The 21,123-nt window shown below is 42.3% G+C and overlaps 1 protein-coding gene across 1 annotated transcript in view; it reads right to left on the bottom strand.

Moving 5' to 3' along the window:
• Positions 1 to 21,123, bottom strand: part of LOC115198251 (adhesion G protein-coupled receptor A3) — a 61,526-nt gene that overhangs the window by 13,682 nt on the left and 26,721 nt on the right. Inside the window, exons 3-6 of the mRNA XM_029760057.1 lie at positions 5,717 to 5,788; positions 1,137 to 1,208; positions 625 to 696; positions 65 to 225 (exon numbers count right to left, since the gene is read on the bottom strand). Of these exons, the coding sequence (XP_029615917.1) occupies positions 65 to 225; positions 625 to 696; positions 1,137 to 1,208; positions 5,717 to 5,788 (377 nt within the window). The remainder of the gene's footprint in view (positions 1 to 64; positions 226 to 624; positions 697 to 1,136; positions 1,209 to 5,716; positions 5,789 to 21,123) is intronic.

The following is a 21,123-nucleotide window of genomic DNA, read 5'->3' as shown; positions in this document are numbered from 1 at the left end:
GGAGCTTAAGGGCTTTAAGGTGATGAGTAGTTGTTGGACCAGGTGTGTGTGTGTGTATCCTTACCACAGGTGAACAGCTCAGGCTTGGTGGAGGTGATGAGCTGGCCCTGCAGGGAGCGGGGGTATGAGCAGCTGGTGTCCTTCACCCCCACGTTGTTGTCTTTGATCCAGTGCAGCAGCCAAAGCAGGTTGCAGTCGCACAGCAGGTACGACGTCTGGAACTCCCTGAGGTAACGTGGGGACAGACAGAGTTCAAAAAGGAGCATTACTTTCAGTTTCATTTCCAGTCAAAAGTGATTGTCCCGTTCGATCCCCCGTTCGATAACCTACTTTCTATGCTGTATTCTCCTTTTTATTGCCTCTCTGCAATTGTTTCTAAACTGAGGGTTAGGCCCTTGGTGGATGGAACCATTTGAATCTTTGTTTTGCTTCTTGGCTGAATGTGTTTGCAGTACCTTGAGTTGCGAACCAGGAAATAAAAGTTACAGATTGCACTTATTGGTGCATTTCTACAACAGGGTATTGTACTACACTCTTTAAAGTAGCCCGGATAGAAAACCCACTACACTGCCACAGGGTGTCATTGAATAGCGTTGCAGTGCCTCAACTCTAAAGCATACTTACAAAGTCTTCAATGACGCCAAGCTGTCAAACGTCCCTTGGGCCAGCGATGAAAACATGTTTCCTGAAAGGTTTCTTAAAGGACAAGATGAAGGCTATCAATCATCTATAACAAATCAAATCAAGTATGCCAATCTGTCACATCACACAATCAGGACCCAAACACAACCTGTCATTGGCAAGTCCACTGAGATGTCCAGGAATATCTTAATCCTCACCTTTGCATCGTAAGGAAAAGGACATTGAATAATGTGTTGCAGCTGTGGCACTGAGACCCGTGGGGGAACCATGGGTATTATGCTAATATCACAGCACCTGGCTGCCACCATTTTCTGAGCAGGGCAATTACTATTAGGGCGTTGGAGCCAGATATGTCACTTTCACATGAATGTCCTTATCAATGACTTATTTTTAGAATGGATAGGGGGAAAATGCAAACAGTTTTCAAAGAAAAATAATACTATGGATCTGGTGTATTTAAACAAAGTAATAAAATAAAAAGAACTACTACTTACAGTCGAACTAGACTTGTGAGGCCTTTGAATATGTCCATGTTGAGGCAGCCAATGCGATTGTTGGACAGGTCTCTGGAGAAAGCAAAACAAATGGAGATTCTGGTTATATTCCGTCCTGATTTACTCAAGTCAAACAGCAGCAATAGTCTAAGAAACGTAATATGCCATCGCAAATTGTACAAACAGCATGAAATTCATGACTAGAGTCAATTGACATCATGTGGTGACTCAGCGAATTCTAATAAATCCACATTGTAGCTCAACAAATCAAAAAGTGGAGAAAACTGTCAACTCAATTACCAGACTGGTGATGTCATTCGCAGAAACAGGTTGGGGCAGAGGCAGGGATTGAAAAATCCAGGTCTGTCAGTTTTACAACTTTTCAAGGTGATTTGAGACGATGTCTGTGTTCGCCCCGAGGCGGCTTTCACATCAAAGCTGTTAGTAACACACTATACTAGTTGAAATTAATGTATTATGATTGATGTCATACACATCAAAGTGTGTCTTTTTCACCAGGACCTGACACAGAGTCTGCCAAACATCAGGCAGTAATATCGATCTTTGAAGAAACCATGTTTGGGCAAGGATTTTATTTAGTCAACCTTGTGAAAATATGATTTTGATCAACTCAAAGATAGTTCAAACTAGAAGAAATGATGTAGGAAGGCAGTTCGAAACAACCATGTATAAAATCAAGGTTGTGGGTGTATATGCAAGCAGTTACAGCTGGATAAAACGCATCTGCTAAACGACTCTAACGTAAACAAATGACTCAAGTGTAACATTGGAACGGCCAGAAGAGGCCTCACAATACCCTACAAACTAGACCCTGCTAGCTGCAAGCTACAACCCGAGCCCAAGGCCTAATGCCAGGGCAGCATCAGACACTTAAATGCTTAGAAAATAAGTGTGGAGAGCATTACGTAAACATCCTGGTGTTGGTCTAATTATTGTTGTGGTTCCTAGGGAGGGTGGCAGCTGGGGAATTTACTGAGTGAGGTGGTTAGTTCCGCCTGGCCTGGGAAAAACCTTTCAGGGGCTGCCAAGAAGTCATGCTGGCATCCCGTGTCTGAGGAGGATCACCTACAGGGGTGGAACTCCCTTAGCTAAAGGGATAAACTCCCACCCTGCCAATGCTGCCATGACACAGCACTAGACATGGTCCAGTGCTTTGCAGTTGGGAGTGCAGTGTGACGTCAAAGCAGCCCACATAAGGTGAAAATGTCCATCTCTCACAAATTACATTGTCGACATGGTCACCTATAATCATAGCCACCATCATCCCAAAAAATGTTGTTTTTTTTTAAGCTTGTGGTCTGTCCATGAAAGTAGCGGCAGCGCTCAACATTACAGCAGACCCAGAGCAAGCGGTCTGTTGTGATATGAGCAGATACAAAAATAGACTGGTGTGTAAGTAACAAGACAGGGTCAGTGACTGTTCAGCTGTTGGTGGAATGTAGCGGTTGCCGCCGGGTGGTAAGGCCCTGGAGAGGCCAGTAGGGGCTTGTAGCTTGAACTTGCCCCTAGACACTGATCTTGGGTCCATTTTCCATTTCCCCCACTAACGTTTAACGTCCGGATTGGGGGAAGGGAGACTGATCCTAGATCTGTAGATAGGGGAAACTTCACCCTGGAGATACATGAATGGGTTGCATCCAGCGAAAATGTGCTTTGTCACGTCATAGGCATCTTACGGCTCTATTGACAAAGTATACATTTAGCTGAATGCAGCTGATTTATGGACACGTCGCACCTGAGTCTAGACCTACTTTCTGCACATCAGGACCTTGACTAGCTGTATCAGGTGGTAAAACAGGGTTGGAGCTAGCCTCCCCTTGGGCTCTCTCCCCCCAGGGTATTACAGTATCTACTCCACCACCCCTAGCCAGTCAGCCCCAAACAGCTGGGACCAGGCACCATGTGACTGATCCCAGATCAGATGTTTGTCCCCATGACGTGTCCAAAGCAACCCTCAAAACGAGTTGCTTTTTATTTACTACAGTGGGAGCGGATCAGTTGCAGCTCGTGTCCGTCAGTGTCCAGCTGGGTTGAAATAGGATAACATTTCCTAACAATGTACACTGGAATGGACATTGGCCTACGTTTCGATTCATTACAAATGATGACAATGAAAAGGGGTGAAGTAATACATTGTAGCATGCATTGAACTTGTCTGTTTCTTCAAGAGAAACTTCAAGAAAAATGTCAAGTCTGACATCGCTCTCCTCTCTCCGACAAGACGAATAAAAGAGGCAAGCAGCCTCGGTTTGGCCAAGTCGCTAGAGTCTTAAAAACGAGCGAAAATCTAATTAGGCTCTTTGAAGTGAGGTACAGGGACAGATGGGAGAAATTAAAGATTGGCTGAGGCTAAGAGAGAGAGAACACAGTCTTTGTCGGGCGCCTTCGCTACTGACTGCATTGGAAGAGAGAGGGAGCGTGTATTTTCATGTCCTCCCTGTCAATTAACTCCATCACCCTTTTCCAGAAGCAGAAGAGGGCGGGCTGGAGGGTAGGTGCACTGCATGCCAGCAGTCACCACAGGGCTTCTGTTTACAGCACCAGGCCCAAGTTCAAGTCTCCTTTTACCTCACCTACTCCTTTCGCACTTTTGCTAGTTGAGGAATATGTTGTAAGCGATATGTTGGAGACGCAGCCAGAGACGGGAGCAAATGAATGATTTAACCACCTCCTGACAACCTGTCTGTGCAGTATATTTCCACTGACAAACATGTTTAATTATGTGCAAAGACTGCTGTGTCTTCTGACCATAAACACATTATATTGATGCATTGATAATCAGTGGATATCCAGTGTTTCTGATCAATTCATTTCGACCCAACGTTGACATTGTGTTATACAGGAGCATGCAAGATGAAATAGCTGTTGGCTGAATGATTTATAGGTTAGCTGAGGGAAATACAGTTAGCTATAAGTTTAGGGAATATAATTCTACAGTTGGTTGTAAAATGGTTGAGACTTGACAAGGGGAAATGAAGCTCTGCCCAAGCCAAGGCGATGACAACCTTCCTGTCTCACTCACAGCTCCGCACTAGCATCCAAACTATAGTTTATGTTGGCAAGGACCGGCAGGTATAAGATGATTGCAATACACAACGGCGCATACACACAGACAGAGACACACAAACACTCAGAAGAGTGCACAGGCACAAACACACTCATACGCGCTCTCTCTAGCACAGACACACAGACCCACGCACATGCCCATCCATTCCCCTTTCCATGAATGTGTGAACGTAGATAGGGCCTCATGCAGTCTCAAGTGGTCCCTGGCAAGGGCCCAAGTGGACTGGAGAACTGAATAGAACATTGCTTGAAGCATTAAAACACACAGAGAATCGCACTGCCGATAAGTACCTATCGGCAGTCTATCACAGTGGGAGGCCGTTCCTTCTCTTGCTAGAACAAAAGCGATACCTGCCGAAACCGGTAGCAATGAACGTACCGATTTTACTTGTAAAATCACTAAGCTCGTCAGTGGCCAACAACTTTACTTTGAGCCAATCAGAGAGCACGAACCCCCACGTGGGAGAGCAAAATAAAAGGGGTATTTTCTCCGCACATCCACGGGTGACAGTCATACTTCATATTCAATGTAGGCTTTGGGATGGTAGCTAGCTAAGTGCACAGACGCAATGCACAAAACACTAAATACTTCTTCCAAGCTAGATAACCACTGTATCTAGAATTGAGATTATAATTAAATCACAATGGATTAGCTAGTTTCCATGATCAGCTGCCTGTGTTAGCTGCCGAGTTAGTGCAGTGTCCTTAGCTAGCCAGCTATGCTGTGCTAGCTAACGAATATGCTAACATTAGCTTGTTAGCTAAACATTTGGCTCTTGGCTGCCACTGGCAGTATGGGATAATGGAGCGTGAATGAAATTGTTTCTTCGTCATCTTGCTAGGTAGTGATCTAGCTGTGGCCACCTGGCTAATATAATAAGGACTTTTTACAAAATAACAATTAAAATCGCAGACAGCTTGGAATCTAGACCATTAGCAATACCCACGGATATGCATTGCCAAACAAAGCTACTGCCACCTTCTGGTTTGGAGTATTTTAACAAAGGGCGAGTGGCTGACGACTTTGCTGTATGAACACACAAGAGATCGACTGCCGACACTCTGTTCAAAGGCGCTAAGTACTGTTGCCAGGCAGACGTTTGACAATCCTACCAGTGTGTCTGAGCGTTTACAGCAGTCGCTTATATAGACTGGATAGGCTAGACACAGAGAGTTAGCAATTGCCTCTATACCATAAACAACAGATAGGGCCAAGAGTATTGTCGAAACCTGGCAAAGACCGTTCGGTCGAAATGTTGCATTGTGGGAGCATATACAACAGTGTGTTGTTTTTTTTCTTTCTTTTATACAACAGTTTTGGACATGGTGCGTTATGGATGCTGTATAATTAATCTGATGTTGAGCAATAGAGGATCGGCTTAGACGCATGTTTAAAACCGTTCAGCCCATGACTCGTCCATCTGCCAAGAAAATGACAAATTTGATTAAAATGAAAATGATTGATTGCTGATGGTGATATTGATAATACTCACAGTCTTTTGAGTGCGAGCAATCCAAGAAAAGCCCCCGGTTCGATAAGGCTGATGATGTTGTTCCGCATGTCCCTGTGAAAGACAAACGAAGGGTAAGCCACAAGAAAGTAAAAAGGCAAACTAAACATCAAGCGCACAACAAAGAACGTCTGGTTCGTGTCACGGCATACTGCAATCAACACATATGAATATTTGCAGCCAACTTGATCCAAAAATACCATTCCCCAATGAGTAATACCTAATTTTTTACGCATCTAATAACACATAAAGATATTTTCTCAAGCCTCAAATAAATAGAAAATTACAGTCGAAGAAACACACTTCAAGATCAAAGGGGTTCCCGAAATCAACATAAATACAGTGGATTGTGAGACAGACAAGGTCGGGCTCAGAGCAAAAGAACTTAGGACTTTTCACTGGAAAGGGACAAAGGTGGAGTTTTTCCCTGACTTCTCCAAGGAGGATCAGGACAAGAGAAAAGCGTTCACGGAGGTGAGACATATGTGCATGAAACGGGGACTGAAATACTCCTTGCAACACCCTGCCGTGTTCTGGGTTACTGTGAGAGGATCACTTCGTCGTTTCACAGATCCAAAAGAGGCACAGAAGTGTGTCGCGGACGTCAATGAGGCCAAACGATCTGAGTAGCGTGGTAGGCTATGGAAGATCCCCATGATGGCGGTGGTTCATCACGGATTGACTACCAGTTTTCTCTAAGCTGATAGAACTTCCTATGTTTTGAGTAATAGTCTCACTGAGTGTTTATGCTGTGAATGCTGCCTACAATTTATCTTTCTGGTTTACAGTTGACATCATTATAGTACTAGATTGAGCAGGAATCTAGGCCAAGCATATCATTTGTTTTATGGTCATAGTAGGGATAAACATTTCCTTTTTTTTTTTCTTCACTCGCATGTTCATGCCATGATGGGCACAACCCAAAGTATCATTATTATGACCTATATCGGTCACCCTTTGGTGTTGGTTCTCTGCTTACATTCCTGCCTCATGGAATTAGACAGTTCATGAGAGAGAATCTCTTTTTGGGAGTATAATGAGCAGCCTGTCTTTATGTCCAATGTTTTGGGTTGACCCATGTCATTTCTATGACATGTCATCGCTGTCATATCAAAATGTATATGGTCATGCCTGTATTTGGCGTTGGTAAAACGTCCTTATTCTGGTTGGAGCGTCAGTGCTGGGAAGTCCTCGGGACACTTCACACACGGATGAAGGCCTGGTTTAGGGGAGGGCGATTTTTACATTTGTTTTGTATCACGTGGGTTTGGGATATGTTGATGACATATTTGTTCTATCGGAAGTTTAATGTTCTATGTGGGGTTCACTACCAGTCGTTCACTTTCTTTGATTCAAAAGCAAAGTCTATCCGAATGGCATTGATTTAAAATACTTTAATAGTCGTCGTGTTTTGGTAATAGTATATTTACAACCTTTCAGACCTGACCAATGTGATTAAAATTACGTTATGGAATGTGAACGGATTAGGTTCATATTCTAAAAAGACGAAAGGTATTGAATTTTCTTAAACAAAAACACACAGACGTGATTATGCTCCATGAGACCCTCCTTCTGGAAAAGGGTGGGAGACAGATGGGTGGGCGGTGCTTACCCTATTACAGTGATTCCCAAACTTTTTATAGTCCCGTACCCCTTCAAACATTCAACCTCCAGCTGCGTACCCCCTCTAGCACCAGGATCAGCACGCTCTCAAATGTAGTTTTTTTGCCATCATTGTAACCTTGCCACACACACACACGCTATACGATACATTTATTAAACATAAGAATTTGTTTTTGTCACAACCCTGGCTCGTGGGAAGTAACAAAGAGCTCATATACGACCAGGGCACAAATAATAATATAATAATACTAATCAATAATTTTGCTCTTTATTTAACCATCTTACATATAAAACCTTATTTATGCATCGAAAATTGTGAATAACTCACCACAGGTTAATGAGAAGGGTGTGCTTGAAAGGATGCACATAACTCTGCAATGTTGGGTTGTATCGGAGAGTCTCAGTCTTAAATCATTTATCACACACAGTCTGTGCCTGTATTTAGTTTTCATGCTAGTGAGGGCCGAGAATCCACTCTCACATAGGTATGTGGTTGCAAAGGGCATCAGTGTCTTAACAACGAGATTTGCCAAGGCAGATTACTCTGAGCGCAGCCCAATCCAGGAATCTGGCAGTGGCTTCTGATTAAATTACATTTTCACAGAACAACTTGTTGCAATTTCGATGAGGCTCTCTTGTTCAGATATCGGTAAGTGGACTGAAGGCAGGGCATGAAAGGGATAACGAATCCAGTTGTTTGTGTCGTCTGTTTCGGAAAAGTACCTGCGTAATTGCGCACTCAACTCACTCAGGTGCTTCGCTATATCACATTTGACAAAGTCCATAAGCTTTTCATTTGCATACAAAAAAAATCATACAATGATGGAAAGACCTGTGTGTTGTCCTTGTTAATGCAGACAGAAAAGAGCTCTAACTTCTTAATCATAGCCTCAATTTTGTCCCGCACATTGAATATAGTCCCTATAATCCTGGATTCAGATCATTCAGGCGAGAAAAAAGATCACCCAGATAGGGCAGTCATGTGAGAAACTTGTCATCATGCAAGCGGTCAGACAAGTGAAAATAATGGTCAGTAAAGAGAACTTTAAGCTCGTCTCTCAATTTAAAAGAACGTGTCAATACTTTGCCCCTTGATAACCAGCACACTTCCGTTTGTTGTAAAAGTTGTAAAAGTGTTACATGGTCGCTGCCCATATCATTGCATAGTGCAGAAAATACACGAGAGTTCAGAGGCCTTGCTTGCTTTTACAAAGTTAACCATTTACACTGTAGCGTCCAAAACGTCTTTCAAGCTGTCAGGCATTCCCTTGGCAGCAAGAGCCTCTCGTGGATGCTGCAGTGTATCCAAGTGGCGTCGGAAGCAACTGCTTGCACGCGTGTTACCACTCCACTACGTCTCCCTGTCATGGATTTTGCTCCATCAGTACAGATACCAACATGAGCAGCAGCTACGTTTGGCTACATACAGACCGTTAGTGCAAATTCCGCGAGAGAGTAACGGTTAATGTGATTGGGTTAATTATTTGACTAGGCTACCTGTATTTGACGTTGTGTTGTTATCTCGCTGAACACTAGATGGTTTCATTTTATTTTTGGCAGTGAAACGAGGCTACTCAGGAAAGAGAAAAAAACTAACCCAAATGCATAACCCCGTTGGAAAATATAAAATGTGCATTTAAAAAAAAGTGATTCACATTTTTATTTGGCGTACCCTCCGACGGCATTGCGCGTACCCCAGTTTGGGAATACCTGCCATAATACATTCAACCCCCCCCAAAAAGAGGTGTATATTCTATTTTCCAAAAGTATACATGTTCAAGTGGAAAAATAGTTTAAGGACATTGAGGGACGAATCTTGACTTCACTTATATAGATTTCAGGCCAAAATATAATATGAATATTTATGTTCTGAATGAGGAGGACCCAGACTTCTGTCAACTTAACAAAATAATATTGGATTTTGGTTATTTTCCTCTGGTACTAGGGGGGAGGGACTATAATCAGGTCCCTGATGCATTTTTATATAAATCCAAAACTGGTCTAACCAGGACCTCCAAAACTCAAGAAGCAATTAAAACACTATGTAAGGATGCTGGTGACTGATATACGGAGACTGATCAACCCAAACCCTCGTGATTACGCTTTCTTTTTGAATAGGCACACTGTTTATTCACACTTTGACTACTTTATCTCGCACTCCCTCATAGATAAAGTGGGTGCTTGCAGTGTGGTCACGATAGCTATGACAGATCATGCGCCCATTGATCTGACCGTTGGAATAGGAAAAGAAAGATACAATTTGTAAATGTTGGCGAATGAACAACAGCCTCTTACAGAACAAGGCGATTTGTGAAATCCTGAACACACAGATTACGACATTCTTTGAAACAAACAGTGCGAAACAGGGACATGTCTGGGAAGCTTTTAAAGCACACATACGAGGAGTAATGATACAACGATCAGCTGCTATAAAGAAATGAAATAAACAGAACATTGATAAACTTGAAACAGAGCTCAAAACGCTGGAGAGGGAATATTGGTCCAATCCTAACAACATTTCTCTGGTAAACCTGACAAAAACCAAATACGAGCTGAATACTTTATTCAGTAAAAAAGCTGAAGCAGAGATGATACAAAAATCAGGTGAAAAGGCAGGAAAACTGTTGGCCAGTCAATTGAAATCTAGAGAAACAGATCTGCAAATAGGTGGAATCAGAAATAAGTCAGGCAAGTTGATTACCAATCAGAAAGAAATAAACTACATATTTCGAGACTTTGATCAGGAACTTTATACTTCAGACGGTGCTTTAGATATGCAGAAAGCAGAGGCATTCTTTCAGAATTTGAACCTTCCTAAACTAACAGTGGAAAACAGGAACTGGCTGGACCACCCCATTACTTTGGAGGAATTGAACAAAAAAAGACAAACACCAGTGGTAAAACTCCAGGGTTGGATGGGATACCCAGTGATTTCTATAAAAGGTTTGCAGAGAAGCTTAGCTCAGTAATATTGAAAACATTTAACACATCGATTGAGTTCCCACCTACGCACCACCCTAATTGTATTTATTTATTTTATTTCACCTTTATTTAACCAGGTAGGCCGGTTGAGAACAAGTTCTCATTTACAACTGCGACCTGGCCAAGATAAAGCAAAGCAGTTCGACACAAAAAACAACACAGTGTTACACATGGAATTAACAAGCGTACAGTCAATAACACAGTAGGAAAAAATGAAAGTACTGAGAAAGGGAAAGAATCCCCATGAGTGTGGGAGCTACCGTCCAATTTCTTTGATAAATTGTCATGGAAAATTGTTTACAAAACTTCTGGCTATGGAGGGTGAATCATATCATCAAGAAAATCATAAATCCAGACCAGGCGGGATTTTTGAAAAGCAGAACTTCATCTGACAAGTCATCTGGAAGGCAAAAGATTTGGATACTTTAGTGGCAGCCTTATCCTAGACACAGAGAAAGCCTTTGATCGGGTGAGCTGGGACTACCTGCATTATACTCTAAATACATTTGGATTTGGACAGGGCTTTCAGAATATTATTAAACATACAGTTGATGTCGGAAGTTTTCATACACTTAGGTTGGAGTCATTAAAACTTCTGATAGGCTAATTGACATCATTTGAGTCAATTGGAGGTGTGCCTCTTTGCTTGACATCATGGGAAAATCAAAAGGAATCAGTCAAGACCTCAGAAAAAAAATGTAGACCTCCACAAGTCTGGTTCATCCTTGGGAGCAATTTCCAAACGCCTGAAGGTACCATGTTCATCTGTACAAACAATAGTACGCAAGTATAAACACCATGGGACCATGCAGCCGTCATACCGCTCAGGCAGGAGACGCGTTCTGTCTCCTAGAGATGAACATACTTTGGTGTGAAAAGTGCAAATCAATCCCAGAACAACAGCAAAGGACCTTGTGAAGATGCTGGAGGAAACAGGTACAAAAGTATCTATATCCACAGTAAAACGAGTCCTATATCGACATAACCTGAAAGGCCGCTCAGCAAGGAAGAAGCCACTGCTCCAAAACCGCCATAAAAAAGCCAGACTACGGTTTGCAACTGCACATGGGGACAAAGATCATACCTTTTGGAGAAATGTCCTCTGGTCTGATGAAACAATAATATAACTATTTGCCCATAATGACCATCATTATGTTTGGAGGATAAAGGAGGAGGCTTGCAAGACAAAGAACACCATCCCAACCGTGAAGCACGGGGGTGGCAGCATCATGTTGTGGGGGTGCTTTGCTGCAGGAGGGACTGGAACACTTCACAAAATAGATGGCATCATGAGGCAGGAAAATTATGTGGATATATTGAAGCAACATCTCAAGACATCCGTCAGGAAGTTAAAGCTTGGTCGCAAATGGGTCTTCCAAATGGACAATGACCCCAAGCATACTTCCAAAGTTGTGGCAAAATGGCTTAAGGACAACAAAGTCAAGGTATTGGAGTGGCCATCACAAAGCCCTGACCTCAATCCTACAGAAAGTTTGTGGGCAGAACTGAAAACACATGTGCGAGCAAAAAGGCCTACAAACCTGACTCAGTTACTCCAGCTCTGTCAGGAGGAATGGGCCAAAATTCACCCAACTTATTGAGGGAAGCTTGTGTAAGGCTAAACATTTTATCCAAGTTAAACAATTTAAAGGCAATGCTACCAAATACTAATTGAGTGTATGTAAACTTCTGACCCACTAGGAATATAATGAAATAAATAAAAGCTGAAATTAAATCATTCTCTACTATTATTCTGACATTTCACATTCTTAAAATAAAGTGGTGATCCTAACTGATCTAAGACAGGGACTTTTTACTCAGATTAAATGTCAGGAATTGTGAAAAACTGAGTTTAAATGTATTTGGCTAAGGCGTATGTAAACTTCCGACTTCATCTGTATGTACAACGAGGTCCTCCCGAGTGGCGCAGTGGCCTAGGGCACTGCATCGCATCCTGGTTCGAATCCAGGCTCTGTTGGTCGCCAGGTGTACGGTGTTTCCTCTGACACATTGGTGCAGCTGGCTTCCAGGTTAAGCGGGCATTGTGTCAAGAAGCAGTGCGGCTTGTCTGGGTTGTGCCTCTCCTGCGTTCTATACGGGAGTCGCAGCGATGAGACAAGACTAACTACCAAATGGAATCCACACAATTACGGAGAAAAAGGGGTAAAATAAATAAATAACATCATTTAGTCACTAACGGACTATGATCATCTCCATTTTTAGTAGGACAAGGCACGAAACAAGGCGACAGTCTCTCACCTCTCCTATGTATTATAGCATTAAAACCATTTGCCCGAAGCAATTAGGCTGCATCCGTCAATCAAAGGGGTTAATATAGGAGGTAGAGAGAATAAACTACTGCTTTATGCAGACTGGAGGTTTCAATGGGTCCCTAAATCTTGAGGTACCTGGGGATCGCTTGAAATCCTGGTCTAGAGAACATGACTTCATAAAACCTTGACCCACTACTGAACAAAATTCAACTCCAGTTTAAGAGCTGGGATAAGCTACAAATCTCATTATGGGGGTAGGATACAGATTATAAAGATAGTCATAGCTCCTAAACTGAATTATGTCATCAGCATGTTACCACTGTTCATACCTGTCTATACCTTTAAATCCATAGACAAAATGAGTGCTAAGTTTGGATGGGCCGGTAAAAGGGCCAGGATGAATCTAGCGAGACCACAGGCAACGACTGAGGAGGGAGGATTAAAGTTCTCTAACACGTAACTGTATCAAAAAGACTTTGTAGCTGCCCAAATAGGTGCTCTCTTTACTGAAAACTCTAATAGGCCAATCTAGGAGGACATGGAATTGAATGCCCCACTCGGAGCATCACATTATTTGAGTCAACAAAAGGTGGGACTGCAGAATCCAATAATGTCCAATACAATAATATATGGAGTCAGAGTCATAAGAGAGAGAAACCTTCACCTTTCCTGACAAGCTCTGCTTCGTTATGGAACAACCCTAAATTGAAAATAGGGGGACACGTGGTCTTCTGGAAAGATTTGAATAGAAAGGGGATAAAGAACATTGGTTGTCTATATCAAGAATACTTGTTTACTTCTTTTGAATAACTAAGGTCCAAGTATAATTTACAGAGACAAGACTTTTGGAGATATCTCCAGTTTAGACATTGTATGCCTAAGGTAGGACAGAATAAAAACAAATTCCCTGTAAATTCTGATAGAAGTCTTAAGATAGCAATCCTTTGCTAATTACCACATACCGCACGGTTTCTATATAGCCACCTTATAGGTGGATTTAATGGAACTTGTAAGGCCCTAAAAGGGAAAAAGATCAGGGAGGTAACTTTTGGAGCGAAGGAATGGAATAAAATAGTACAACAGATGCGCCGTCCAATGAGAGATGCCCGGTCCAAGCTGATTACATTTAAAGTGTTCAGTAGGATTTATAGGACTCCTCTGAGGTTGAACAGAATAGGTTTGATTGAATCCAGTCTACGCTGGAGATGTCGGTCAAGTACAGGTGACATTATCCATATGTTCTGTAACTGTCCAAGCTTGCATACCTTTTGGCAGAATGTAATGGAAAAGATTACCTGCAAATCCTGCTTTGCTATTACTGAATATCACTAAAGATATTGATAGACTGAGAAGCTCATGTTTAAACTGGCTAAAAGTTGCTCTAACCACAACCAAAAGAGTCATACTGAGACACTGGAGGGAGAAGGACCCTCCCTCATTTAACGAATGGTACAAAGCCTTTGGCAGAAACAGCTTCATATGAAAGGTTGATTTATACAATTATGGATACACTCGATGTTTTCTGACATCTGGGGACAAAAAAAGAAGCAGCAGCAGCTCCAGTGAGCACATGATCACCAATACTGGACATCTGAGGAGTGGAAAAACATTGTCTGGAACAGCGAGTTCAGTTTACTTGGGTTGCCTGGTCAGTCCCCAGACCTCAACCCAATAGACCACCTTCGGGATGAGATGTAACAGGCTGTTCGCAGCACGAATGTACTGCCGTCCAATCTGCAGCAACTGCATGATACCATCCCGTCTGCGCAGACCAACATCCCTGTTGAACGTTTCAGACACATTGTAGAATTCCCCGGATAATTCGGGCTGTTCTGGAAGCAGAGGGGGGTCCGACCCGGTACTAGATGGGTGTACCAAATAAAAACTGGCCGGTGATTGTATAAGAGCTTTGTACAGTGCATTCGGAAAGTATTCAGACCCTTTGATTTTTTCCACATTTTGTTAGGTTACAGCCTTATTCTAAAATTTATTAAATTAATGTTTTTCCTCATCAATATACACACAATAACCCATAATGACAAAGCAAAAAACGGGTTTTTAGAAAACAAATAAAAAATAAAAACTGAAATATCACATTTTACAGAAGTCCTCAGACCCTTTACTCACTACTTGGTTGAAGCACCTTTGGCAGCGATTACAGCCTTGAGTCTTCTTGGATACGACGCTACAAGCTTAGCACACCTGTATTTGGGGAGTTTCTCCCATTCTTCTCTGCAGATCCTCTCAAGCTCTGTTAGGTTAGATGGGGAGCGTCGCTGCACAGCTATTTTCTGGTCTCTCCAGAGATGTTCAATCGGGTTCAAGTTCGGCCTCTGGCTGGGCCACTCACGGACATTAAGAGATTTGTCCCGAAGCCACCCTTGCGTTGTCTTGGCTGTGTGCTTAGGGTTGTTGTCCTGTTGGAAGGTGAACCTTCGACCCCCAGTCTGAGGTTCTGAGCGCTCTGGAACAGATTTTCATCAAGGATCTCTCTGTACTTTGCTTCGTTCATCTTTCCCTCGATGCTGACTAGTCTTCCAGTCTCTGCCACTGAAAAACATCCCCACAGCATGATGCTGCTGCCACCACCATGCTTCACCGTCGGGATGGTGCCTGGTTTCCTCCAGACGTGACCCTTGGCATTCAGGCCGAAGAGTTCAATCTTGCTTTCATCAGACCGGGGAATCTTGTTTCTCATGGTCTGAGTCCTTTCGGTGCCTTTTGGCAAACTCCAAGCGGGCTGTCATGTGCCTTTACCGAGGAGTGGCTTCCGTCTGGCGACTCTACCATAAAAGGCCTGATTGATGGAGTGCTGCAGAGATGGTTGTTCTTCTGGAAGGTTCTCTCATCTCCACAAAGGAATTCTAGAGCTATGTCAGAGTGACCATTGGGTTCTTGGTCACCTCCCTGACCAAGGCCCTACTCCCCCGATTGCTCAGTTTTGCAGGGTGGCCAGCTCTAGGAAGAATCTTGGTGGTTCCAAACTTCTTCCATTTAAGAATGATGGAGGCCACTGTGTTCTTGGGGACCTTCAATGCTGCAGAAATGTTTTAGCACCCTTCCCCAGATCTGTGCCTTGACACAATCCTGTCTCAGAGTTCTACGGGCAATTCCTTCCACCTCATTGCTTGGTTTTTGCTCTGACATACACTGTCAACTGTGAGACTTCATATAGACAGGTGTGTGCCTTTTCAAATCATGTCCAATCATTTGAATTTACCACAGGTGGACTCCAATCAAGTTGTAAAAAACATTTCAAGGATGACGAATGTAAACAGGATGCACCTGAGCTCAATTTCGAGTCTCGTAGCAAAGGGTCTGAATACTTACTTTTTATTTTTAATACATTTGCAAAAATGTTTAAACATTTTTTTTTACTTTGTGGTTATGGGGTATGGTGTGTAGATTGAGGAAGAAAAACATTAATTTAATCAATTTCAGGATAAGGCTGTAATGTAACAAAATGTGGAGAAACTCAAGGGGTCTGAATACTTTCCGAATGCACTGTACATTCAGAGACAACATAAGGTCAAAGAGTAAGGCCTATACCCAAGAGCCAGTTTTGAGCAACAATTTTAGCAGAATGTATGACTGTCCTTAAACTGAAATCCCACTGGCGCTTACTCACCCCGTTGACCCCTGGTGCTATGGTACTTGTATTGTCCTTCTTTATAGACAGTATAACTGCAATGGCCAACAATTCCCCCATATCCCATGGGACTCTCACCCACTCAGACACCTGTGGCAGAGGCACTAGACTCCCCCCCCCCAAAAAAAAAAAATTTGATCAAGCCTCCTCGGCCCAGTCACTGACAGCTGTGGGTCTCCAGGGGCCCCACACACAAAGGCTCCCCGCCACGCTTAGTCCTGGACTGAGTTCGAGGCAGCACGGTCACAGATACCTGCTAGCACCTAGCGCTCACCTGCGCCACCACTGCCGAGTCACTCATTACGGTCTGTGTTTTTAAAGACCTCGCAGGTCGCCACCTGTGCCCCCATACAAAGGCTGCTGGGTAACTGACTGGGCTGTTTGATGTTCAGGAGCTGTCATCTGGCTGGAGGGGGATTGGGAGGGCTACACATGGATCACAGGAGCCTAGCTATTGCTTTTGATGTGCATTTGCAAAATTGGCTTTCCTGTAGAGGGGTGTTGAAAGACAAATGGAAAAGGGGTAAGGCCGAAAAAAAAGAATGAGCTTCAAAATTTGATGAATTGGTGCCTCGATGGCAATTCAAAAAGGCTGATTGAGAGCCTTTCTACTAAATAATGTGTTCGATTTATATGATTGTGTATTGCTTTTAGTGTCTTGATGTGCATATTGATGTGTATAATGTATTATCCTGTGTAGTGTGTATTGATGTGTATATAGGGCATCTGTGAAAGAGACCTTGGTCTCAGTATGACTCCCTGTCAAAAAAAAGGTTAAAAAAATGTAATAAATGCGAGGCACAAATGGATCACCTTGGACCACCTGTAAGAGGCCAGAAAAAGAGAGAGGATCTTTGTACTTGCTTACTGTTCCGGACGGTACCTTTACCCTACTAATAATTTCTCCCCAGTCAATTCTGTTCTTCCCTCTAAATACCTTCCAAAAGTTTCACTTTGAAATGCTGCTGTTGCCTTCGTCAACACTAGCTGTGGTCTTTACCCCAACTGTTTGATGTTGGTGACCATAGTAAATCAACAGAGGGGCAAAATATCACAACTTATGGAATAGCAGATTAACCACAGTTCAGACTGGGGGAGGGTGTTCAACAAGGCAACATTTTGGCTCACATTTATCCATGCCTTGATCAGGCTTGATGATGCCAAGGTGGTGCCGGTGCCAGCCAAATGACCGGTGTCAAACATCAGTGGGGGCAGCCCACAGTTTAGCACCAAAGCCAATCCCAATCTACTGATCCTTCCATTTCCTCAAAGAGTAGTGCTGGAATGCTGTCAAAGGGTGAAACAGTGCACCAATTTTTCTGAACTCGTTTCAAACTCAAATTCAGCATTTTCTGTGATTCTAATTCCTAATGGTCGTTCTGTGTTTTTTTTCTCAAAATGACAGCTTGGCGTGATCAGTTCTGTGGCGTCTTAGACGGGGGACGGGGGAAACAATGGTCTGTTTGGTGGATTACGTTAAGCAAGTCACTGAAAGGTTATGTTTCTGATCTGTTTTTGTCAGTTGTTTACAAATCTGGTTGACCTACATCTTCTACTGATTGACTGTCAAGTCGTCACGGACATGACTAAGATTAAAATTCAGGGGTGGCATCCATGTATTGAAAAAAATAATCGTACAAATTCAACACTATCACCTTTGTCACTGCACTCCACTGGCAGAATTATCAGTAAAAGTGCAGAATATTAAACCATTTTACATTTCCTTTATAGAGAAGCAGAATAACTTGTGGGGCGAGTCAGGTAGCGGTGGAGGTAGACCGCGTGCAACCTATCCCAACTCCCCCTCAGGTTCCAAAACTGCCAACCACAAACTACCTGGCACATTTCAAACTCCCTTTGCAAGAACACGCTAGGCCTGCTTGCCATGCTAAAATGGAAATTACTGGATAATGGACTCTGAATTAATTTACCTCAGAGTACTTTAGGGGATTCCGGAATTATCCTTGTGCTCTGACTAGATCGAACCTGAGATTCTGTAGAAGCCTCTGCAGCCATTTTGGAAAGATGTAGAAACACAGCCAAATGCACTGTTCAATATAAGAGCACAGCAGCTACTGCCAAACATTATAAGCTTGTCATTTGGATGGTGGAAAATATTAAGTCTCTTCAATTTTCATCTGCCACAAGTAATATTAAAGCCAGATTGTTTCTTTGGCAGGTTTCTAACAAGTATACTCTACTAAATCTGCCACAAAGTTTCTTTTCAAGGTGAAAATTGATGTTCCAATCACGAGAAATTGCTGATGTTAAAAAAGGCTGTCTGCTGAAACAAAACAGTACACAAGATCACATTCATTCTCAACGTCGAGAGTTCTCACTCCACCTGAGTCCAGTTAAGTGAGGGAAAAACGGAAATCTACCACCCCATACTTTTTTTATACTTGTTTAACTTGAGTGTGTCTTTATCTTATGCAATGTTGATAACCTACAGTTACACAATCTTCACAGGTTTCTTACATGCATAAAAGACTAGCATTCCTCATATACTGTCATTGTCCATAGCAATGGTTCCTTTTGAAACTCAAAACCTCTCCAGTCCTTTCAAATAACAAGAGATTATCCCTGCTTCATTTGTAATAATAACCATTCCCTCTTCCTTGACTCCGTGTCAGCTTTGGGAGAGAATTACTGTGCGACAGGGCTTGGGTTCATATTACTGTATAGGAGGGTGACCATGAGAGTTGATTATTGACTTCAGGAAGCAGAGGACGGGACATGCCCCAATCCACATCAGCAGGACTGCAGTAGAGATGGGGCTGTTGCGGCCATAACATTTTGTCAGACGGTTATTGTTATGCAAAAGATTGCTGGTCTCACAGTAATTGACCGTTAATTAACATAAACAGGTTTAGCATCTCCAGGACTCCACACGTACAAGCCGCTGATGAGCCCCTTTGGAACATCCACATTAAAAACGGTCTGATAAAATAATTGAACATAAACCATCACAATGAATCTATTATTTATTTTAGTCAGGTCTAAAACATAACGAGATGAAAAAAATATATTTCAGAACAGAATATGAGTCAGCCTACTGTATGTTATCAGGCAATGTATGCACCATGCCATAGGCTTGTTCATTTTTTATTTAACCTTTATTTAACTAGGCAAGTCAGTTAAGAACAAATTCTTATTTTCAATGACAGCCTAGGAACAGTGGGTTAACTGCCTTGTTCAGGGGCAGAACGACAGATTTTTACCTTGTCAGCTCAGGGATTCGATCTAGCAACCTTTCGGTTACTGGCACAACGCTCTAACCACTAGGCTACCTGCCGCCCCAGTTAGCTGACAAGATATGCCATTATTTTATATAATTTTATAGTAAGAAGAATATACTTGAGCTTAGCTGAATGAAATGGAATGGATATTTTTCCCATTACAGAGAGAGTTTGCCTATGAAGTGGCTATGTTGAGCGAAAAAATTGTCATTTGAAACAGGTCCTAAATGCTAGATTTAGCATTATTGGGCAACTTTAGTTGTGAATGATAGAAACCTTATTAGAAAACATATATGGGCTGCATGGGGCGACTATTGATGATTTGAGAAAGTAGCATAAAAAGCTTGCGCTCTGTTCCAAATTAAATCTGTTTGGGAACATCACAATGAAACATATTTCACTAAACGGTTGACAGCCTGTCTGCTCGCTCAAGAAAGGAATAAAGGAGAGAGGAGGAGGACATGCATGTTGATTAGAGGTTGACCGATTAATCGGGATGGCTGATTAATTAGGGCTGAATTCAAGATTTCATAACAATCGGTAATCTGCATTTTTGGACGCCGATTACGGCCGATTATATTGCAATTCACGAGGAGACTGCGTGGCAGGCTGACTACCTGTTACGTGAGTGCAGGCAGCAAGGAGCCATGGTAAGTTCCTAGCTAGCGTTAAACCTTATAAAAAAACAATAAATCTTAACATAATCACTAGTTAACTACACATGATTGATGATATAACTAGTTTAACTAGCTTGTCCTACGTTGCATATAATCAATGCGGTGCCTGAAATTGTGTCACTTCTCTTGCGTTCAGTATAAGCTGAGTCAGGGTATATGCAGCAGTTTGGGTCGCCTGGCTCGTTGTGAACTGTGTGAAGACCATTTCTTCCTAACAAAGACCGTAATTCATTTGCCAGAATTTTACATAATTATGACATAACATTGAAGGTTGTGCAATGTAACAGCAATATTTAGACTTAGGGTTGCCACCCATTCGACAAAATACGGAATGGTTCCATATTTCCCTGAAAGAATAAACGTTTTGTTTTCGAAATTATAGTTTCCAGATTTGACCATATTAATGACCTAAGGCTCGTATTTCTGTGTGTTTATTACACTATAATTGAGTCTATGATTTGATAGAGCAGTCTGACTGAGCGGTGGTAGGCAGCAGCAGGTTCGTAAGCATTCAGTCCTGCATTTGCCAACAGCTTTTAGCAATGCTTGAAGCACAGAGCTGTTTATGACTTCAAGCCTATCAACTCCTGAGATTAGGCTGGCAATACTAAAGTGCCTAAAGAACATCCAATAGTCAAAGGTCTATGAAATACAAAGGTGTAGAAAGAAATAGTCCTATAATAACCTCAACCTAAAACTTCTTAACTGGGAATATTAACACTCATGTTAAAAGGAACCACCAGCTTTGATATGTTCTCATGTTCTGAGCAAGGAACTTAAACGTTCGCTTTTTTACATGGCACATATCGCACTTGTACTTTCTTCTCCAACACTGTGTTTTAGCATTATTTAAACCAAATTTAACATGTTTCATTATTTATTTGAGACTAAATGGATTTTATTTATGTATATATTAAGTTAAAGTGTTCATTGTTCATTCAGTATT

The sequence above is a fragment of the Salmo trutta genome, chromosome 8 (assembly GCF_901001165.1).
Source record: "Salmo trutta chromosome 8, fSalTru1.1, whole genome shotgun sequence".
Lineage (NCBI taxonomy): Eukaryota > Metazoa > Chordata > Actinopteri > Salmoniformes > Salmonidae > Salmo > Salmo trutta.
This window is presented reverse-complemented; position numbering and strand designations above follow the sequence as displayed.